General features: G+C 43.7%; 1 protein-coding gene across 1 annotated transcript; it reads right to left on the reverse strand.

Moving 5' to 3' along the window:
* Positions 1 to 21,792: 21,792 nt before the first annotated feature.
* On the reverse strand, positions 21,793 to 22,427 carry LOC131910434 (ATP synthase F(0) complex subunit C2, mitochondrial-like). Its single transcript, XM_059262364.1, has one exon. It carries the CDS (start codon positions 22,373 to 22,375, stop codon positions 21,950 to 21,952), a length of 426 nt encoding a protein of 141 aa, XP_059118347.1. The 5' UTR covers positions 22,376 to 22,427; the 3' UTR covers positions 21,793 to 21,949.
* Between the last annotated feature and the right edge of the window lie 533 nt (positions 22,428 to 22,960).

Below are 22,960 nucleotides of genomic sequence, written 5' to 3' on the forward strand. Positions count from 1 at the left end.
CCTGGCCATTCTGTGCAACCCCACCCCCCAGAGTACCAAAGCAGCACCTGGTACGCTGCCTGTCCCTTTATAGTGTCCACTTTGAAAGCCCCGTCTTTAGCTTTCTCTTATGCCATTTAGCTCACGGCCTTTCCCATGATGTCTTCATCCGTTAGTTATTTAACAAATTAACCCTCTCAGGCACCAAGTCTGAATGCCTTACAGAAAACTTCAGCAGCAAATGAGATATTGAAACACCAGGTTTTACTTCAACCCGGTTTCTGAACAGGCTCTCTCCTCTGGGAACTTTGAATCATAACAAAATCAAAGTTCTGTGGAGAGGTTTTTCAAAACGCACCTCTTTGCTTATCTGTGGTGCAAAAATCTGGGTGTGCATGGTTTACTTGTATCTTTTACTACAAACTTAAAGTGGCCCAAGTTGTCTCCTCTCCTCATGCTGGCTTTAAAAATGAGCTCAAGTGTATGTGGGGATGATTTCACTTTCAGTCTGTAAATGTCTTAGATCAGAAGGTAACATTAATGGGGGGGAGGGGCAGGGTGAGGAACTCAAGCCGTTTTCCATTCTAAGCAGAGGAAGGCACAGCTCTGGGACAGATGCACATCTTACAGCAGAGCCACTGTCCCCTCTGTCCCACACTCCCTCCAGTTCCGTTCACAGCAGATGTGGCATCATTCCAGAGATGCGTTGTAAGTGAATTTGGTAGGAAAGAATCATTTTCCTGACTTTTAACGGTGTAAACGGCTAACACCCACTTGCGAGTAAGCACAGGCACCGCACCTGTGGTGGGTAAAGATGCACAGACCAATCATCTTCGGATGCTGTGGTCTTCGGATGACTTGATTGGATGGATCACAAGACCCACATTCTGTGTTAGAGTCCCAGCTGTGTCACTGCTGAAGGAAGCAGCTGGAATGGGTTGCCCCCTCTTTCTGCGTCACATGCAGCCACATTGGAGATAACATAAAGTACAAAAAATACTGGTGCTCCAACGTACAAGCTTGTTTTCGAGACAGGGTCTCCTGGAACCTATCCTGGGCTCAAAATCACTATGTAGGCAATGATTGAATCTCCTGCCTCTACCCCCCAAGAGCTAGGTTTACAGGTGTTTATACCATGAGCACCAACACCTACACCTACATGTTCTTATGTATGGTTTTCAGCAGTATTTGAAAAGCTTTCATTACTCCCTGAAATCAGGAAAATGAAATTATTGTAAATTATCGTTTGGGTACAAACACTTATACCAAGTTTTAAAATATGACTTTAATGCTTTAAAAATGGCCATCAGGGGCTGGGGGAGATGGCTCAGTGATTAAGAGCTCTGGCTGCCCTTACAGAGCACTCAGGTTCAATTCCCAGCACCCACATGATGGCTAATAACTATCTGTAACTCCAGTCCTAGGCCTTGGTGCTCGAGGCTCGAGGCACATGCACGGATACACAAAATAAACAGACAAACTTTTCAATGACTATTTCAAAGAGACGGGATGTGGCTCAGTTGGTACAGTGTTTGCCCCGCATGAAGAAAGCCCTGAGTTTGCTTCCCAGTACCCAATAAACTGAGCATGGTGGCACATACCAGAAGACAACGCGGTCAGAAGTGCAAGGGCATCCTCACCTACATAGCAGATCAAGGCCAACCTGTGTTACAGGAACCCCTGTCTCCAATAATGATGATGATGATGATGATGATGATGATAAATATAACAGATATACATAAAGACTATTATATAGAGAAATATATCTGTCCTAATGGCTTAAAACATCCTGAGTTCTTGTTATTTTGTCTGTCACAGAGTTTTTGATGGGATGCATTTCACTTGCCTCTCACTAATTGTTTGTGTGTGTGTGTGTGTGTGTGTGTGTGTGTGTGTGTGTTTACACGTGTGTGTGTTTACTTTAGACAGAGTCTGCTGTGGACTGGGTCTCAGTAGGGCCACCAGACCGAGGGAGAACGGGATGAAGGTGCTCAGGATAATTGGGATTCGGTGATGACAGACAGACACAGACACCAGAGTATGCTGTGAAACTGCTGCAATTTTACTGGACATCAGGTTGAGATTTTATACAATCTTAACAAGGAACTAAGTCCAGGGGCAAAAGGAAAGCAATAGATGCAATCTTTTGTGGCCACACAATGTGGTTTTCAGAATGATTGATCCTTTCAGACAGAGATATGCTGTGGCCTGAACCCTAACAGCCAGGTCACGCACTCGATAACTGGTAATCCATTTCTAGTAATTTATTAAAGACAGTTACGAAGTCCTCGCCAAGAGCCTTAGCCCACCTCTTTAGCACAGGTGCTATACCCCTCAATGTAGCTGACCTTGTCTGCCTATCATATGTACACCATACCTTTCTGCTTCTAACCAGCCTTTCCATAAAAGGCAACTGATTCCACAACATTCTTTTTCCCCCATGATTTACCCAAGAAGCAGGAGTCCTGCCAACCATCCACTGAAGGCTGGTCTTTAGGGAACAATGTATCCAGGAACCATTGCTCGGGCTGATTGCCAGGGGACCGCAGGGGGCCTAGCCTGGAGAGACACGTGCCCCCCTTTCTCGTGAGACCACCAGATCGGCATTTGTCACACGGGCCACACCGTCGCAGGTGTGGCAAGAGTCTCTATGTAGCTATGGTTGGACTTCAACTTGCCGTGTAGACCAGGCTGGCCTCACACTCGCAGAGATTTGCCTGCCTCTGCCTCCTACGTGTTAGGATTAAAGGTGTTCACCGCCATGTTAGGCTGCTCTACCTTTTAAAGATATGTTGTCATTATGTTTCGCTCTGAGTCAGTCTCCAGAGTCCTGGCCTCCCAGGTGTGCCCCACAGCAGCACAGAGGCCAGCTTTGTTTGTTTGTTTGTTTGTTTGTTTGTTTGTTTGCTTTATGGTGCTGTGGCTCAAATCTTTGTACTTAGAAATACTAGGCAAGCATTTCACCTGTGAACTACATCTTTATCTATTTTGATGATTAATTATGAACTAGCTATAACTCGTCTTCATAAGGAGTCCATGTATCTCATCTGAACTGTCTGCTAGAAATTCCCCATCTTAAGAGAACAGCAAATTAACTTAAGAAGCCTTTAGGAGCAGTTGCTGTTATGGGGCTGCGCACCTAGGACCATGAATGGAGGAGCATAGGGTCCCAGCCCTAGGCTCTGTTGCAAGCCTGGATGGGAGCCATGGCTCCATGCGTACGCCACATCTGATGGGCAGAGATTGCTCCATGAGGGTACCACCATGCCTGGCCCGGTCAGAAGCTGCTTGACTGCTGCTCTGCTCCCTGCAGGGATGGATCAGACAAGGTGGAGCAGATGTCCAAGACGTCTAGGATGCACCACACATCCTGGCACCTGATAAGCAAGACCCTCAGGTGCGGCTGCAGCCACAGCTCTACCCATCCAGTCACACCCTGACTGAGAGGAGCCAAGTGACAGCAGCAGTGGTTGTAGGTCTCAGCCTTCTGGCCACCTTACAAGAGGACCTGGACAGCAGAGGGGTCACCTCAGCTGCTGTGTATCAGGATAATGACAAGAGAAAGCTGAGCAAGAATGTATCGGCACACATACCTCAGGATCCATCCATGAGAGAGGCTCTCAAATTACATATCCAAGAGGAGACTGGAAAGTGCCAGAGCGCACGCAGGTGGCTCAGGTTTAAAAGAGGCCTTTGCTTGTAGAGAAAAGAATAAGGATGGATGACTTTCCTGCCTCTGAGCCTGATGGGAACTCACCACGGAATGGTGACAGTTATTTGAAACATGACCCCCTTTGAATTCTTGTCATCTCCATGAAGAACCACATGGCCAAGAAGCCCTAAGTGCCCTGTTTCCCTCTGAGTGCAGTAAGGATAAAAGTTAAAACCTTCCTAACAAAGGGCAAGAGGCAAGGTGTGTCAGGGTGTTGGTGAATGCGGTTAGGAGGCAGGGATAATGGGATTGTTGCACATTCAAGACCAGCCTGGGCTACAAAACAAGACCCTGTCTCAGAAACAAGCAAAAAAGCTGGACGCACTGGCTGTGTTAATTAGTGGTTAATACACGTCCGTGTCCCCCCCCCCCCCCCGCAAGCACGCTTTTTTCATCATTACCAATATTTTTGTGTAGAAATGAATAGGTGAATTATGCAAATGTTTTGAAAAATTCAGCACATTAGTTATCATAATAAAGTGCCTATTTTAACATAGGCAATGCTATTGATTTACTACTTTCAAGATCTGTAGCAAGTTAGATGTGGTGGTTCACTTCTAAATTTATCTCAGTGCTGGGAAGGCTGAGCCAGGAAGATCATGAGTTCAAGGCCTGCCTCAGCTACATAGTGAAACTCTGTCTCACAGAAGGAGGTGAGACACAGCACTGTGAGTGATACTTTGGGAATTTATTTTGAAAACCCAAAATCTAGAGCCATGCTGGGTATGGTGGCACATACCTGTAGTCCCAACGCTTAGGAGGCCAAAGCAGGGTAATTAAGAGTTCAAAGTCAGCCACATACATACCGAGTTCCAGGTCAGTCAGCCTGGACTACAGGGTGAGACACTGCATCAAAAACGAATAACAATGTCGACCTCACACTAACATAAAAAAGGGGAAAGTTCTCTGGGGTAAGATTTCACTCATGCTTGGATGCCCTCACAATCATGAGAGTCACTCCAGAGCATTGGTTCTCAACCTGGGGGTTACAACCCCTTTGGGGTCAAATGACCATTTCACTGGGGTTGCCTAAGACCATCAGAAAAACAAAACAAAACAGTATTTACATTACAACAATTCATAACAGTAGCAAAATTACAGTTAGGAAATAGCAATGGAAATAATTGTATGGTTCCCCAACATGAGGAACTGTATTAAAGGGTCGCAGCATGAGGAAGGTTGAGAACCACTGCTGTAGAGGACCATGGTCATGGCTTCTAGTTCAGGGTTGAAAGTTGAGGGAGAGACAGGGATAAGAATATCAGTGAAGCTGGGTCTAGTGGAATAGGAGGCCGTAATCAGGGCACTGCTCATAAACCAAGTAATCCTCCAGGGGCTGTACTCAGAGAAGGGAATGGAGGGGAAAGAATTGCCAACTTATAGGTCCATGTTGCTATACATGGCTTCTTTTTAAATTTATTCTTTCATAATTTTATAGTGTCTGTGATCCCAGTCCCCACCTCCGTTGTCCTCTCTTACCCTTTACCTCTCCCACCAAACCCCTCCCTCTCCTCAAGCCCACCTCCCACACTTGATCGGTTTCTGTTTTTGTGGCCCACTATATTGTGAGCCTGAATAGAGGGTTATTTACTTGAGCAAAGGCTATGTCACTGAGGACAGTGGCTTCCCATCCCCCAGAAAGCGTTGACTGCCTATTGTCAGGTCCAAAGGAAATTCCCCACAAATCTGGCACCCGTTCCTCTCTACCAAAGCAGCCATGTCCTTACCACTGTCAGAAGGGGCAAATGGTTATCTGCGGTGCCTATTTGCATCCCAAAGCCCATGCTGGCCTCACTGAGTATAAGTACCAAGGGCTCTTCTTCAGCTCTTCTCACCCCCCACCCCCACCCCCACCCCCCCATCCCCCACCCCCCACCCCTGGGATGAAATTCTTGTCGCCAGGACACTCACCCTTCTCTCTCTCTCTCTCTCTCTCTCTCTCTCTCTCTCTCTCTCTCTCTCTCTCTCTCTCTCTCTCTCCCTCTCTCTCTCTCTCTCTCTCTCGCTCACCCACCCACCCTTTTCTCAGTCCCCACATGTTCTCAGCTCCCTCCTGGAGCTTTCTCACCTCCACCTAGGAGCTGCCCTTGTCTGTGTCCTTGCCCTTTGTCCTTGGTCGCTAGAGCCTTCTGTTCAAGTCCTGCTGCTCCCTTATGCCCTCCTAGGCCTCTACGATACTGGAATCTTCCCTTGGGTAGAGTTCCCATTTTGTGACCCTTCCCCTCCTCATCTGATTTTTTTATCTAATCTCTTTTCCTTCTCTGACTGAGAGATTTCATCAAAGCTTTGCTGTCTTTCCGCAAATGCCTTGGCCTTGGTACAGGTCAATGGCTAAAACATGACACACTGGATTTTTAAATTCTTGCAGATTGTAGCCACATCTGCCGCTGCACAAAAGACCTTCAAACCTCTTCTATCTAAACGTTCTCTACTCTATGCCCTCAAAAGTGTCTTGTCTCTAAGCCTTTTCTTCTTTACACTCTTGAAAATCCCTTATCTCTATCATTTCTTTGCTCTTTGCTCTCAAAAAAAAAAAAAAAAAAAAAAAAGCCTCTTAAGACTATGCTGTAAACACTATCACAGGATTCATAAGTTCATTGGTTATGGTTAAAAAATATAAAATCTGGCCGTTCAGTCCTGAGTTCAATTCCCAGCAACCACATGGCTCACAACCATCTCTAATGAGATCTGGTGCCTTCTTCTGGCATGCAGGCATACATGAAGGCAGAACACTGTATACATACTAAATAAATAAATCTTTGAAAAAATCTATAACAAAAATCCAGCTTAAAAATTGTAAGAAAAGACCAATGATTAAAACATCTATACATAGATAATCTTAATTTACTACAGCATAGTATATATGTGATTCATGTAAAAAATATATATGTAAAATAGATGTTTTTAAATAGCAAGCATGTAGCTTATCTTCATCTTGGCTGATGACCTCATCAGGATGAAAGCAACCATGTGGCTGGCAGCCATTTTTACTCAGGCTAATGAGAGTACATGCCATATAACTCCACCACCATCTTGATTAAGATGACCATGTGGTATAAACCAACTAAGACAGCACTATAAAACTTTGTAGTTCTGCTGAGTCCTCTGTTTATCATTATATCTCCTTATACACTGAGGAGGCAACAGCAAGATATTTTGGACTTTTGTATGATGACTTTTGTGCTGAGAGTAAAAATTTTCAATAAAAAACATATATTTGATTAATAAAGTATGTTTGATTAAGATTTATAAATTCCTAAGGTTCTAAAAGTTTACTCAGGCTAAACCAGAAACAAGCCTCTTTGTCTTGGCTGACTTTGTCAGGCTTTAGTTATACACACTGTCAACATTCACACTTGGAGCAAAGGAAGGCTTTGCCATCCCTCTGACCTCATTACCCATGATCTGGAAGCGGTGCAGAAAGATATCTCAGCTATGAGCCAGGCCCACCTATATTCAAATTCCTTATCTTCTCTGGCAGCAGATATAGGACAGGACATCAAAGCTTTGAATCCTTTAGATTGGATTCAGTATTTTATTCTCATTGGAGTCCTAGCACTTCTTATCCTTTGTGTTATCTTGATCTTTCCTTGTATTGCCAGGTTGCTGACAAAGTCCATAGGAGTGGTCAAAAGGGACGTGTACGCCTTGCGCCTTAAAAGCAAAAAAGAGGGAACTGCCACACCTGTGACGGTGTGGCCCGTGTGACAAATGCCGATCTGGTGGTCTCACGAGGAAGGGGGGCACGTGTCTCTCGAGGCTAGGCCCCCGGCGGTCCCCTGGCAATCAGCCCGAGCAATGGTTCCTGGATACATACATTGTTCTCTAAAGACCAGCCTTCCATGGATGGTTGGCAGGACTCCTGCTTCTTTCTTCTTTCCTGACAATAACAACCTCCCTGTGCCTGGACTCCGGCAGACACTCGCTTGACGTACCTGATAACTCCTCAATTGTTACACCGGCACTACCCCCAGTGATTCAAGCCCTTGGGCAGATAGCACAAAAAACCCCTACTTCAGTGGGGGCACTCATGAATGGATTAGAACAGAAAGAGCTAATGATTCAGGTTCCCACAGATTCTAAGGAAGAAAATGTAAAAGCAAAGGCTTTGCCAATTTGCTCATGCCGATGTCAACAATGCATATTCACTCAGGATTTCACTTGCTCTTTACATATTGATTCAAGGCTTCCTTGGCTTCCCACAGCCCTGCTACAATTCTTGCCATAAATTCTTTCTCTCAGTGATGGACCTGGAAATGTAAACTGAAGTAAACCCTCTCCTCAAGTTGATTTTGGTCATGGTATTTTATCACAGCAATAGAAAACCCAAGTAAGATATAAGTTTTCACCTTAGGAATCTAGAAAAAGAAAAACAAATTCAAGGCAGAAGAAAAGAAATCATAAGCTGAGCAAAAAAAATATGTGGAATTGGAATGAGGAAATGAATATATAATAATCTGTAAACCTAGGCTGGGGATGTGGCTTGGTGGGAGAGCACTTGCCTAGAAGGCCCTGCAAGAGGCCCTGGGTTCAACCTCAGCACCAAAACAGCCAAATAATAAGCCTGTAGCTATGAAAAAGTAGACAAATGTAGGTGGTCTTCAACTCATGTTGGATTTACAACCTGATAAACAATTATAAGCTGAAAATATAAGTCAAATGAATTTAAAACATCCAGTCTAGTGAATGTCATAGTTTAGCAACACAGTGCACTAGTCAAGCATGTCAAAGCTCTGGCCTGCAGGCCATGTGTATGCCAGGATAGCTATGAACACAGCCCAGCACACTGTATAAAAGAATGTCATATGCCAATGTCAAAAGATTAGACACTCCTGCCAGAGTATCTGTCATTTACCATAGTGATTACCTGGCTGATTAGGAGCTGTGGCCATTGTACAGCTGTCTAAGAGGATCATACTGCATACTGCTAGCCTAGGAAAATATAAACATTCAAAGTAGAGTTTCTTCTGAATGTATACTACTTCTGCACTATCAAAAGGCCAAAAAAAAAATTATAAACTGACCCAAGGACCATTTGAACCAGTATCAGAAATGAAAAGGACAACACTACAGATCCCACAGCCGTTAAAGGGACAATAAAAGGATGCTACGAAAAGCCCTGCTTGCACATTTGCCAAACTAGATGAGACAGACTCCAACACACACACCACACACACACACACACACACACACACACACACACACACACACCCCAAAATAAGAACAATAGCAACAAAAGAAAAACTACTCCAAAAGAAAATTACTAATATTTAATTATATGAAGATGATAGTATATTCATTCTAAAACACCATAAGAGAGTAAAAAGATAAAAAGTAAAGATGACCCATTTGCTTGTACAAAAGACAAAAGAATTCTCTGCAGAGTGTATAAGAGTTTCCACAAATCCATGATTACAGGGAAAATAGGCCAAAAAGGTTTGGAAGGACCATCTACACAAGGGAATATTCAAATTGTCAATAAATGTTTAAAGGGAGCCAAACATCTCTCATAATTGTAGAAATAAAAATTAAAACCATAACAAGACATGGCTGCACCCACTAGATGAACTCAAATGAAAACAACTGAAAATATCAATGTTGTTTTGGGGTGCAGGGTGGTAATGGAAAGGCTGATAAGTTATTGTGCACATGCAATGTGATTCAGTCATGCAAAAACCACTGTGGCATTGTTTGGAAAAACAGAAAGTACGCATGGGCCCTGTCTCCCAGTACTATTCTAGTCTCAAAACTGGACAAGGATCTGCATATGTTCTTCAAGACACACATACAAGAATGTACAACAGCATTATTTACATTAGCACTGAACTAGAAAGCTCAAATATTTAACAATGAAATAATAAGTTATAGCTGTATAGGTTTTATAGGTAAATTATACATTGTCATATTAGGGTATTATGACACAGAATTCAGTAGGAAAAAAAACAAATTTAAACAATTTGCAAAGACATATAACAATAATCCACACAGGACACTGGGGGGAAGAAACCACATATGGAAATGCAAGCCATGATTTCCTTCAGATGAAGCTCCTCAGTGGACAAATTCAATGTTCATTATTTAATAATGTGAACAAAATATTACATCTCCAGTGGGATAGCTATAACTAGAAAAGAATGAGCTATGGACCAATCAACTAAAGCACAATACAGAAGCAGGTTTGTAGTTAAGTGTAAACGGCTACACTAGAAAAGAAAACTACAACCAATCATCTCTGCCTCCGATGATTCAGCTGGAGAGAGCAGAGCAGACTAAATCCAGGGTGGGTAGAAGGAAGAACTCAACAGAGTGGGTGTTCATAAAGTAGAACAGAGCACAGCAGGAAATTCAACCAAATTGGTTGTTCCAGAAATAAATCCGATAGATCCTTTGGGAAGATTACACATATCAGAAATAAAAGAGGGTATACTAATTACCATCGTCTCTATGTAGGCAAAATGGGTTGATTCCTAGAGTAACACAAATTGCCAAACCTGTCTCATAAAGAAATAAATAATCAAAACAAAGTCATTATAGGTAAGCAGATTGAATTAATAGCAACACAACCCTTTTCCTCAGCTGCTGCCAGAGTTCTTGACTCTTCTGAGGGCGCCAATGCCGCAAAGCGGTGAGGTCCTCACATCACATGGGGTCTAGCCCAGCGCCTGAAGTACTCACCAATCCTAGGTCTGAGTTCAGCTGCCGTTACTCGACCCTCACTCTCTACAACAAGGTGCTTAGTCACAGAGGATAAGATCAACACCTTTATTAAAGCAGCTGGTGTCAGGTGCTGAACTTCTCTGGCCTGGCTTGTTCGCAAAGGCCTTGGCTAATGTCAACATTGGGAGCCTCATCGGCAATGTAGGGCCTGGTTGTCCTGCTCCCTGCTGAAGCCACACCAGCAGGTGATCCTGCCCCCTCTTACTGCTGCTGCCCCAGCTGAGGAGAAGACACCAGAAACAAAAAAGGGAGAATCTGAGGAGTCTGATGATGACATGTGATTTGGTCTATTTGATTAAACCTTTTTTGTTGACATGTTCAATAAAAAGCCGAAGGTATAAAAACAAAGGAAATCTAAACAGTTCTCTAGCTGAGGGTATAGCTCAGCTGTAGGTCATGTGTTTAGAACATGCAAGGCCCAGAACCAAACAAAATAACCAAACTTCATTCCAGAAGTGACACCCAAGCCCAAACAGCTTCACTGATGAATTCTAGCAAACATTTACAGAAGTATTCATAACAGTTTTTCCGCACACCCTTCCAGACCAAATGGGATTCATCCCCCTTCCCCCAAAATAAGGTTTACTGAACATCTGAAAATCATTTCATGGACCAGCAAAGTTCAGTGGGTAAAGATGTTTACCACCAAGCCCGAAGGTCTGGGTTTGACCGCTGGGACTCACAAGGTAGAAGGGAAGACACACAACTTGCACACGTTGTCCTCTGACCTCACATGTGTGTCCACTCACACACTCACAAAATCATCTTCAAAGAAATCCGTGTAACATATTCACAGCATAAAAGACAATCATGTGGTAGCATAAAAGCTGCAGAAAGACTGAAGAAAAAACCCTCTCATCCTTAAAAAAACTGCTACAAACTGAGAGCTGGACGAAAGTCCTACAACCTGACTAGAGTAATCTACGAAAGCCCCTTTTGTAACATTAATATCAAAAGAGGGAGTGCTTTATCCCCCAACATAGGAGGGACATCAATGATGTCTGTTCTTCCTACATCAGTTCATCATTTTAGTAGAGGTTCTAGCCAGAAAAGATGGGCTAAAACATAAATAATAAATAAATAAATAAATAAATAAATAAATAAATAAATAAATAAATAAATAAATAAAAGTATCCAGATCAGAAAGGAATTGTAAAACTTTGCAGACAACATGATTGTATACAGAAAACCCTGAGAGTGTCACCAAAAACAACCTCCCAGAGCTAATTCCACTCAGAATGTCATCTTTAAAAGAATAAGGGGCTAGAAAGAAGTCTTAGCAGGTAAACGCATGTGTTCCTCTTGCAAAGGATGGGAGTTTGATTCCCAGCCCCCATGTTGGGCAGCTTAAAACCCACCTGCTACTCCAGCTCTAGAGGATCCAACACTCTCTTGTGGCCTCTGTGATACATGTATGTGTGTATGCCTACACACATGTGGCATATACATATAGACACGTAAATAAAAATAAATCTAAAAAAATTAAACATATATTTTATGAAAATACAATTATAAAGTACTGTTTAAAGGAAGTAAAGACCTAAGTAAAGAGAGAAAGATATCCTATAAATCATGGAATGAAAGACAAAGTCAGATGACCTCTCCACATTTATCTACAGATTTAATGAAATTCTTATTCAAATCCTGGAAATTGGCAAATTAGATTCAAAAGAGCCTAACAATAATCTGGAAGAAAAACAACAGAGCTGCAAGGATCATGTCTAAATTTCAAAACCCACAAAACTACAGAGTCAGCAACAAAGGTGAACATACACATGGATGGGATAGACGTGAGCAGCCAGAAATAGAACAGCGAGTATTTAGTCCCTTCATTTCCAACAAAGATTTCAAGACCTTTTGATGCAGGATGAATGGTCTTTCCAACCACTGGTGCTGGGATAACTACACAGACACAAACAGAAGATGTGTTGCACTCCTACCCAAATGACACGCAAAAACTAACTCAATACTAATCACAAAGAAAAATGTAACAGCTTAAACTATAAACTTCTCCAAGCAAACGGTGGGGAGTTCGTTTTGAGGATTTCTGGACTGAGAAAGTGGCACGACCATTCAATGACCATAACATGGCTGAGTTCATTAGGTTCCTGCTCTAACAGGCCTGCAGAGGAGCCTAAAGTGTCCCACGCCACACTATCCAGGGGCTTTGTGGTGCCACCTTTTGGTTGGTGATGCAGAATCAATCCAAATGTCCATTGGTGGATGAGTGGATTAAGAAAATGTGGTATATGTTGGTTGTGAGCCTAGCCTCTAACAGCTGAGCCATAGGACTCCTAGCAATGGGAGATATAGAACCTGAACTAGCCATCTCCTATAACCAGGCAAGACTTCTAGTGGAGGAACTGGAACACCAATCGAACCACAAAACCTTCAATTTAGCCGGGCGGTGGTGGAGCAGACCTTTAATCCCAGCACTCGGGAGGCAGAGCCAGGAGGATCTCTGTGAGTTTGAGGCCAGCCTGGTCTACAAAGCAAGTTCCAGGAAAGGCACAAAGCTACACAGAGAAACCTGTCTCAAAAAAACAAAACAAAACAACAACAACAACCCTTCAATTTACAATTACAAAATGTGCTGGGGTAAAGGTGGTGCAGAAATTGTGGGAGTGACTGACTGGTCTAGCTTGAGACCCATGCTACAAGAGGAAGCCCACCCCTGACACTGCCTGGATGGCCAGGACCCAGACAGTAGATATCCAAGAGACCTAAAATAGAACCAAACATACTGGCAAAAAAAAAAAAAAGTCAATGATTCCTAATGACATTCTGCTATATTCATTAGGTGAAACTTGTGGAATCCTACGGAAGATGAGGAGGAAGCATTGTGGGAGCCAGAGGGGTCAAGCACACCACAAGAAAATCCACAGATCAATTTACTGGCCTCATAGGGGCCCGCAGAGACTGAACTGATAAGGGAACCTCCATGGAACTGACCTAGGCCCTCTGCATACATGTTACAGTTGTGTAGCTTGGTCTTCTTGTGGGACTCCTAACAGTGGGAGCAGGGACTGTCTTTAACTCTTTTGCTTGCTTTTGGGACCCTTTTCCTCCTACTGTGTTGCTTTGTTCAGCCTTAACACAAGGGGCAGGGGTAGGGGGTGGGTGGGTGTGTGTGTGCCTAGTCTTACTGAAACTTGATATCCATGGGAGGCCTAGCTTCTGGAGATAAACAGAGTAAGAATGGATGGGGGGGCGGTGAAAGAGGGACTGGGAGGAGAGGAGGGAGGGGAAACCACAGTTGGGATGTAAAAAAATAATAATAATAAAAAGAAAAAGGAAATGTGGTATATATACAAGCACAGTAGAATATTAGCTCCATTTTGAAAAAGAAGTTCTGTCATTAGCCGGACAAGCTTGGAGGGCAATACGTTAAGTGAAATGAGCTAGCATAGAAGTACAGAAACTGCACGAGATCACCTGTGTAGAGGCTAAAGGTGCTGGCGTCATAGAAACACAGAGCAGAATAATGGCTGGTGGAGGCTAGAGTGGTGAGGAAAGGGGGTAACAGAAGTTGGGCAGTGGGCACACTATATAGTCAGGTGGGATACATGTGTCCTAGTGTTCTGTAGCATAGCAGGGTGACTTGTTAACAACAACCTGTACACTTCAACGTAGTTAGAAGGTTTGAATGCAGCACCACAAAGAAATAATAAATATTGGCAGATATAATAACTACCCCAATTTGATCGTGTTACATACATGTGTAGATATATCTCTCTGTACCCCATAAATATGTACCATTATTGTATATTAAATGGTTAAAAATACGATAACTAAAAAGTAAAAGAATTATGCTGTGGGATGGTCTGTATGTCAAATGTGTTGCTGACTGGTCAATAAATAAATCACTGATTGGCCAGTGGCTAGGCAGGAAGTATAGGCGGGACAAGGAGGAGAATAAAGCTGGGAAGTGGAAGGCTGAGAGACACTGCCAGCCACCATGATGAGAAACAGCATGTGAAGATGCCGGTAAGCCACGAGCCATGTGGCAAGGTATAGATTTATAGAAATGGATTAATTTAAGCTGTAAGAACAGTTAGCAAGAAGCCTGCCACGGCCATACAGTTTGTAACCAATATAAGTCTCTGTGTTTACTTGGTCGGGTCTGAGTGGCTGTGGGACTGGCAGGTGAGAGAGATTTGTCCTGACTGTGGGCCAGGCAGGAAAACTCTAGCTACAATTATGCATAGATTTATAGAAATGGATTAATTTTTTTTTAATTTTTATTTTGCAATACAATTCAGTTCTACATATCAGCCACAGGTTCCCTTGTTCTCCCCCCTCCCGCCCCCCTCACCTTCCCCCCAGCCCGCCCCCCATTCCCATCTCCTCCAGGGCAAAGCCTTCCCCACAGACTGAGATCAACCTGGTAGACTCAGTCCAGGTAGGTCCAGTCCCCTCCTCCCAGGCCGAGCCAAGGGACCCTGCATAGGCCCCAGGTTTCAAACAGCCGACTCATGCAATGAGCACAGGACCCAGTCCCACTGCCTGGATGCCTCCCAAACAGATCAGGCCAATCAACTGTCTCACCCACTCAGAGGGATCACCCAATGACAGAGAAATGGAATGAGATCTACATGAACAGCCTGGACATGAGTGGGGGTAGTGAAGGGCGAGGGTCGAGGGAAAGAGAGCTTGGGGGAGCGGGAGATCCCAGCTGGATCAACAACAGAGAGGGAGAACAAGGAATAGGAGACCATGGTAAATGAAGACCACATGAGAATAGGAAGAAGCAAAGTACTAGAGAGGCCCACAGAAATCCACAAAGATACCCCCACAACAGACTGCTGGCAATGGTCGAGAGACAGCCCGAACTGACCTACTCTGGTGATGGGATGGCCAAACACCCTAATTGTCATGCTAGAAATCTCATCCAACTACTGAGGGATCTGGATGCAGAGATCCATGACTAGGCCCCAGGTGGATCTCTGGGAGTCCAATTAGCGAGAATGAGGAGGGTTTATATGAGCGAGAATTGTTGAGACCAAGGTTGGATAAAGCACAGAGACAAATAGCCAAACGATCGGAAACATATGAAATGGATTAATTTAAGCTGTAAGAACAGTTAGCAAGAAGCCTGCCACAGCCATACAGTTTGTAACCAATATATAAGTCTCTGTGTTTACTTGGTCGGGTCTGAGTGGCTGTGGGACTGGCAGGTGAGAGAGATTTGTCCTGACTGGGCCAGGCAGGAAAACTTTAGCTACAGAATTAGACTTCAGGAGAGTCAGAAAGAAACTCAACCAGAAGATGATCAAAGACCCTTGCAGAAAGAAAAACAGCCCGTACCAAGGGATGTGGGCAACCCAAAGCTGAAGAAGATCAGGAAATGACTCTCTTTTGATGAGCTCCTGTAAGATAAGAAGTCAGTGTTGTCTCTAAGAGGAAAGAAAGAGAGAAATGGAAGAGGGGGTAGGAGGGCAGGAGGGAGGGAGGGAAGCAGGCAGGCAGGCAGGGAGGGAGGGAGGCAGGGAGGGAGGGAGGGAGGGAGGGAGGGAGGGAGGAGGGGAGGGAGGGCAGGAGGGAGGCAGGGAACCAGGCAGGCAGGCAGCAGGCGGTGACCTGGCTCAGCAGGTAAAGAGCTCGCTGCACAAGCCTGAAAACCTGACTTCCATTCACAGAACCCACATAACAGTAGAAGGAGAGAGTCTTCTTCACAAAGTTGTCCTCTGACCTTCACAAGTGTACTGTGACACATGCCCCTTCCCCGTCACACATACAACAATAATAATAAATAAAAATTAGTCAATGAAAGGAGCCACTCCATTATTTTTGTACATAGATATCTTATGGCAAAATGATATGCAGTTCAAAAGACATCGCCCCGCTACTAGAATCCCATTCAGTCATTAATAGTAAGCTCACTCTATCATTATACTGTAAGAACATATCTCCAAGATGAGAACACTCAGGCTCCCATGCTCTCATTCAATTTGTTGGGCTCCTGGAGCAAAAGTGGTCATGGTCCACAAATCTACCCTTCCCGGATCCTGGTAGAACTGTACTAAGAGATAATACTGTTCTCTTCCTCTGTGCTTCTCTCAAGGTATTTATGGAATGTTGGATTTCCTCTGCTACATAACCCATTGATTCATCCTTATCCTCCACTACAGTTCTTTGTTCTCTCCATTTACACTCAGCCTTTGCCCCCTTTGGGAGGACATTGGGTTTGACCCCTTATATTAGCTCCTCCTCCTCAGTCCTACTCATGTCTGTGGTGAAGGCACACAGGTGCAGAAACTAATGGCTATTTTTAGTTCCAGGCACATATGCATTCACACTTCACTCCAGTATTGCCAGATGGGACGGTGGCACCGTCAGCCACTTAACAAAATCTGGCAGAAGGTTTAGAACTACAGTTACAGACAACGGGGCTCAGTCCTACGTCCACTGTGTCAGATGTGAAAGAAAGACTGAGATGATAAACAGAAGGAGAGAGGAATAAAAGAGAAAGAGGAGGGTGGAGAGAAGAAGGAAAGTCTGTTACTTGTCCCATAAGCTTTCTGTCCCAGACCCTTGTTCCCAGATTGTTGTGGGATATGTGTACACTGTGTGAAGATGTGTTGCTGTGATTGGTGTCATAAAAAGCTGAATGGCCAATAGGGAGGCAGAAGGGGATGGGTGGGATTTCCGGGGAGAGAAAGGAAGAGGAAGAATCTTGGTGTGCAGGGAGTCTCCAGGCAGACTCAGACGAAGCAGGATGGGCAGTAGAGATGAGGTAATGAGCCATGCAACAGAAGACAGATTTTAAAATATGGGTTAACTTAAGTTATAAGAACTAGTCAGGAACAAGCCTAAACTAAGGTCAAGCTCTCATAATTAATAATAAGTCTGTGTATCATTATGGGTGAGCTGATGGCCCAAAGAAAAATCCAACTACACAGATCAATCAGAGGACAGAAGAACATCCCGTAGAAATACCTGGTCAGTCCTTCCCATGCCATCCTCTACCTCTGTCCATTTTAGACAGTCAAATCTTTTTTTTTTTCTGTATTCCACATTTAAAAAACTTTTTAACAATTTTTTTATTAAAATTTTTTTCATTTATTTTACATACAGTTTCCCTTCCCTCCTCTCCTACCATCCCCTCCCCACCTCCCTTCTACCCCTCTCCCCATCCACTCCTCCTCGGTCTCCCTTCAGAAAGGGGCAGGCCTCCCATAGGAGTCAACAAAGCATGGCACATCAAAATGAGGCAGGACCAAGCTCCTCCCTCTGTATCAAGGCTGGGCAGAGCAACCCAGCATGGGGAAAGGGTTCCCAAAAGCCAGTTCAAGTGCCATGGACAGGTCCTGATCCCACTGCTAGGAGTCCCACAAACAGACCAAGCTACACAACTGTCACACACATGCAGAGGGCCTAGGTCAGTCCCATGCAGGCTCCCTAGCTACCAGTCCAGAGTCAGCCAGTTGCTGAAGAGGGAGAAAGGGAAACCAGAGAGGCTGGAAAGAAAGAGAAGGGACTGCATGTTGAGGCCAACAAGAAGGCGGCTTGTTAATGTGATCGAAAATAATGGGGGAATCATCTGGCTTGGGCTTCATAGCTAGGAGCTGTTTCTTCCTTATTTGGTTTATCCCAAAATGGCATCATGCCACCTGATTCCTTAAAGATTACCTATGTATAGATTTTTAACTATCAACCCCAATGTTACAGACTTTTCAGATTTTTAACCTTACTCAATGTGCTTACAAACCTTGATGTAGCCGGGCGGTGGTGGCAGCGCATGCCTTTAATCGCAGCACTCGGGAGGCAGAGCCAGGTGGATCTCTATGAGTTCGAGGCCAGCCTGGGCTACCAAGTGAGTTCCAGGAAAGGCGCAAAGCTACACAGAGAAACCCTGTCTCGAAAAACCAAAAAAAAAAAAAAAAAAAAAATCTTGATGTAAAATGTATACCTTAGCAAAAGTTTTAGAGAGTTAGAACAATATCAACAGAGTATGAGGTAAATAGCCATAGTCTCCATTGGAAATTGTCCCTTGATTTTGTTTTGCTCTCCGTTCTCTGTCACATAGCACATGGCTCACCTGATACGGGACATAGATTTTGAAGGAAAACTTTTAAACAAGCATGCTTGGGTCTAGAGGAGGGGAAGCCATACCTCAATTCCAGAGGCAGCTTTGAATTGAAGTGGGACAACATAAAAAAACAAAACAAAACAACAACAACAACAAAAAAAAACAGTCTAATGCTACTCATACCTAAAAGACACCCGAATTCTTGGAAAACTGGATCTAGTACACTGAGAACAACGAAGGCTTAGAGACAGGAAATTTTTGAGCCCTAGTCAAAGACAGATGACACTACAGGAAGGATCTGAGAGATGCACCAGCCAGGAGGAGTGTGTGCCAAGTATGTGCATGCTGCAGCTGGCTTATCCCTTTGCTTTCTGCCCCTCCTGCTAGGTCTGGCTTCCCCCACTTTGCAACAAACTTCATATCCATCAACATTAACTTGAAAAAACAGGACATTTGCACAGTGCATGCATGGGGAGAACAGACAAAAAACCAACAGGGCTTGGAGAGGAGAAAAGAGAAAGCTTGAATGTAGGGAATGGGAAATCTCTTTCCATTTTCCAGATCATTCACAGTAGTTGTAAAGGTCCTGAATAATATTGGGATCCAGGATACTGCTATGCAGCTGGGAGAGCTGAGCAGACACCATAACAGGCTGCTCAGCCTTTTATCAGAGATCAGGCCTCAGTTTCAGGTTTCTGAGACTGAGCAAGCAGTTTATGAAAGAACCACGAAAAATGGACAATCAATCTCCAACACCCCTGACAGCAGGGATGAGGGAGATAGCAACTACCAAGCCTGGGCCATTCCCTACAGTATCACAAGGCAATGACGAAATAGGGACAAATCTTCTACCCCCCACCTTGGAACTTGACCAAACTTGTCCAAAGATGGTAAAACTATAGCTTTAGCAGCCTCTGCTATCCCTAGCCAATTAGAAATATACTAACATAGTTGCTACTTGCTTAAGCCAATCATAGATATAATGACCTAACTGCCTTAGAATTCCTTTAGCTGTGTATAAAAGGAGCTTGCTATGTAGGCAGATGTTTCTCTTCTGCCTGCCTATTCCCAAATAACCAGGAGCCTCTTCTTAAATAATTGACTCAGAGGCTTAATATTACTTATAAATGCTCAGGCTTATTACTAACTAGCTCTTACACTTAAATTAATCCGTAATTCTTTTCATGTTTAGCTGTATGGCTTGGTGCCTTTTCTCAATATGTCATTCTCATCTTGCTTCCTCTACCTCTGGCTGGTGACTCCTGACTCTACCTTTCCTTTTCCCAGAATTCTCCTAGTCTGGTCTACTTCCTGCCTGGCTACTGGCCAATCAGCATTTCATTAAACCAATTCCAGTGATAAATCTTTACAGTGTACAAGAGCATTATCCCACAGCAAGGTGGTCTTCAAACACTCCAGAGATCTACAGAATATGGCATTTAAGATGTTTTAATAACATAAGACATTTTGTGACAGTGAGACACATTTGCATCTGGCAGCACCAATCTGTTTTAAAAAAGGATGATGAGCATTGAAGAACCTCCAAGAGTAGTTTGCTTTCAGTGTGGCAAAGTTAGGCACTGGGCAAGAAACTGCCCTTGCTTCGACTGCTGACAATATGCTGTCCAAGTTGGAAAAGCAGGACACAAAGGAAGTTGACTGCTGAACTTTACCAAGACAAGGTAGACCAGTCCTTCAAAAAAGTCTTGCTTCACAGAAAAGTCTGTCAGATATTCTAGGTCTACAGGCTGAAGATGGATGCCCCAATGTTGCAGAGAAACCTTGGGTAACTGTCCAGGCAGCCAGGTGTCTCTGTAATTTTTATAGTTTTGGAAGTTGCTTGCTCTGCACTTAGTGTTTAATCACGTAATATTTTATCCTTCTCAGGTCTCTGATGGAGTTGAAGACTAGATATTTATAGTTTTACAGTTTTCCTGGTTACCAAGTTCAGAAACTTACAAAAGAGATGTAAAGTTTATAAAAGTTGAGAGACATAAAGCTTAAGTTGTTTATTTATGAAAATGTTTTAAGATCTAAAATGATGTTTTTAGGTTGGTAATACAAGTTATGATAGGAAGTGATTTAGGTATAAATCTTTGGACTCACCAAGAGAGGATAGATAATAGAATACTTTCTTCAAAGTTGTTAAGTACAAATAGACTGGGCATCGTGAGTATAATTCTTACCTGATAATTGTTCTTATTGTATATGGTTTATTGATGTTAGTGAACTAAAAGGGGTAGATGTTGGGATAACCATTTTGTACACTGTGTGATGATGTCTCTGTTTTACCTCACCCGCCTAAGGCACCTTCTGATAGGTTTAATAAAGAGCTAAATGGCCATTAGCTAGGCAGGAGAGGATAGGTGAGACTTCTAGGCAGAGATAGGAACTCTGAAAAAGAATCTGAGGCAGGAGATTCACCAGCCAGATGCAGAGGAAGTCAGACGTATGGTACCGAGGGGAGGTAATGAGCCATGTGACGGAATATAGATTAATATAAACGGGTTAATTTAAGTTTTAAGAGCTAGTTGGGGAAAAGCCTAAGCTAAGGCCAAGCTTTCACAATTAATAAAAAGTTTCTGTCATTATTTGGGAGGTGGGAGTCTAAAGAAAGTCGGACTATACTCTGTCCTATCCTTGTTCATCACTGTGCTTTAGAACAAACTCCTGCTCTGTCACATGAAATTCACAAACGTTGTCTTAGTTTGCTTTCTGTTACTGTGATAAACACCATGACCAAGAGCAACCTAGGAGTAAAGGAGTTTATTTCAGCTAACAGTTGTAGTCTATCATTCAAGGAAGTCAGATGAACTCAGAGTAGCAACCTGGGGATAAGAACTAATGCAGAGACCATGGAGGAGTGCTGCTTAGTGGCTTGCTCCTCGTGCCTTGCTTGCTCAGCTTGCTTTCTTATAGAACCCAGAACCACCTGCCCAGGAGTGGCACCACCCACAATGGGGTGGGCACACTCACATCCATCAATAATCAAGAAAATGCCCCACAGCCTGCCCACATGCCAATCTGATAGAGGCATTTTCTCAATTCATATTCCCTCTCCCCAAATAATCTTGACTTGTTTCAAGTTGCCAAAAAAAAAAAAAAAAAAAAAAAAAATTAACCAACACACATTTGTTTTCTAAAAGGCCTGGCAGTATACATCCATAATCCCAGCATTCAGGAGGCAGAAATAGGAGATTTGTGAGTTCAAGGCCAGTCTGAGACACTGTACACAACTTAAAAATAATAATAATAATAATAATAATAATAATAATAATAATAATAGTAGTAGTAGTAGTAGTAGTAGTAGTAGTAGTAGTAAGAAATAAGCCAGTTAGTGGTAGAGAATGCATTTTTTTTCTTATTAATACAGTATTTATTTGTCTTCTCTCTGTCAAACCCTGAGCCAAGCACTTTCCCCAGACTTCCTGGGGAGGTACAGGAAAAGGAACACACAGGGCAGACGGGACATGAAAGAGCTATGGGAGGTGGAAGTGGAGACAGCTGCTTCACATGGCGAAGTGGATGAGAAAGGCCACCATTAGGCAGAAGAGCCCCATGGCCTCTGAGCAGGCAAAGCCGAGAATCGCGTAGGAGAAGAGCTGTTGCTTCAGAGAAGGGTTCCTGGCATACCCAAAGATGAGGTTCCCAAAAACAATCCCAATGCCAGCCCCTGACCCAGCCACCCCAACTGTGGCGGCCCCAGCCCCAATGAACTTGGCGGCTGTGTCGATGTTCCTGGAAATGACGCTGGTTTGGAAGCTGCGGCTAGGGATGACTGAGGTCAGAGGGCGAGGGACTGCCAAACTGCTGGGGCCCTCATCTGTCCACATCTGTGGTCGGTTCAACTGCACTGCAGACAGCGGGCGACTCAGCAGCTGAGAGGTGCTCCTGATCAAGGAGCGAGTGGAGATGAACTTGGAGCAGGCATACATTTTCAGGGGTGAGGGGCCAAGGCAGGAGAGCTGCTCCCAGGGCAGAGAAGACAGAGAGTGAGAATGCATTTTTGCTGAGAAAAATTAAAAAAGAGGAAATACAAATAGTTTTTGTGGTACTAGATGTTGAACTGAGGGCTTTGTGCATGCTAGGCAAGTATTCTGCCACTCTTCTTTTTTACTCTTAATGACCCAGGATCTCAGGGAGTTGCCCAAGATCTCCTGGAGCTAGTGATTCCCTTTATGCAGCGGCCTGAATAGCTGGGTTTAAAAGATTGCAACACCATACCCAACTAGAGAAAGAAAAGCTTTTCATGACTTCCATTTGATAGAATTTTATCCTCATGTAAAATTACTAAAACAGATAGGACAGATCTATAAGACTGAACAAATTAGAGGAGGACTATAAGGATGCTAACGAGGTGGCCCTGAGAAGCTGCTTTGTGTCTCAGGGTGTCCCTGGTATCTGCAGAACACTGCCAAATGCCGCTGTGGATTCAGACACCAACCTTACTTGGCTAGTTGAAATGGTCTTCACTGTTTTCAACAACAGAAGGGTGGTTGAAGAGGATTAAAAAAAAAAGA

The sequence above is a fragment of the Peromyscus eremicus genome, chromosome 5 (assembly GCF_949786415.1).
Source record: "Peromyscus eremicus chromosome 5, PerEre_H2_v1, whole genome shotgun sequence".
NCBI lineage: Eukaryota > Metazoa > Chordata > Mammalia > Rodentia > Cricetidae > Peromyscus > Peromyscus eremicus.

What these genes read in the sequence shown, in the direction of transcription:
- LOC131910434 (XM_059262364.1), bottom strand. Translation starts at nt 22,375, where the DNA reads ATGTATGCCTGCTCCAAGTTCATCTCCACTCGCTCCTTGATCAGGAGC.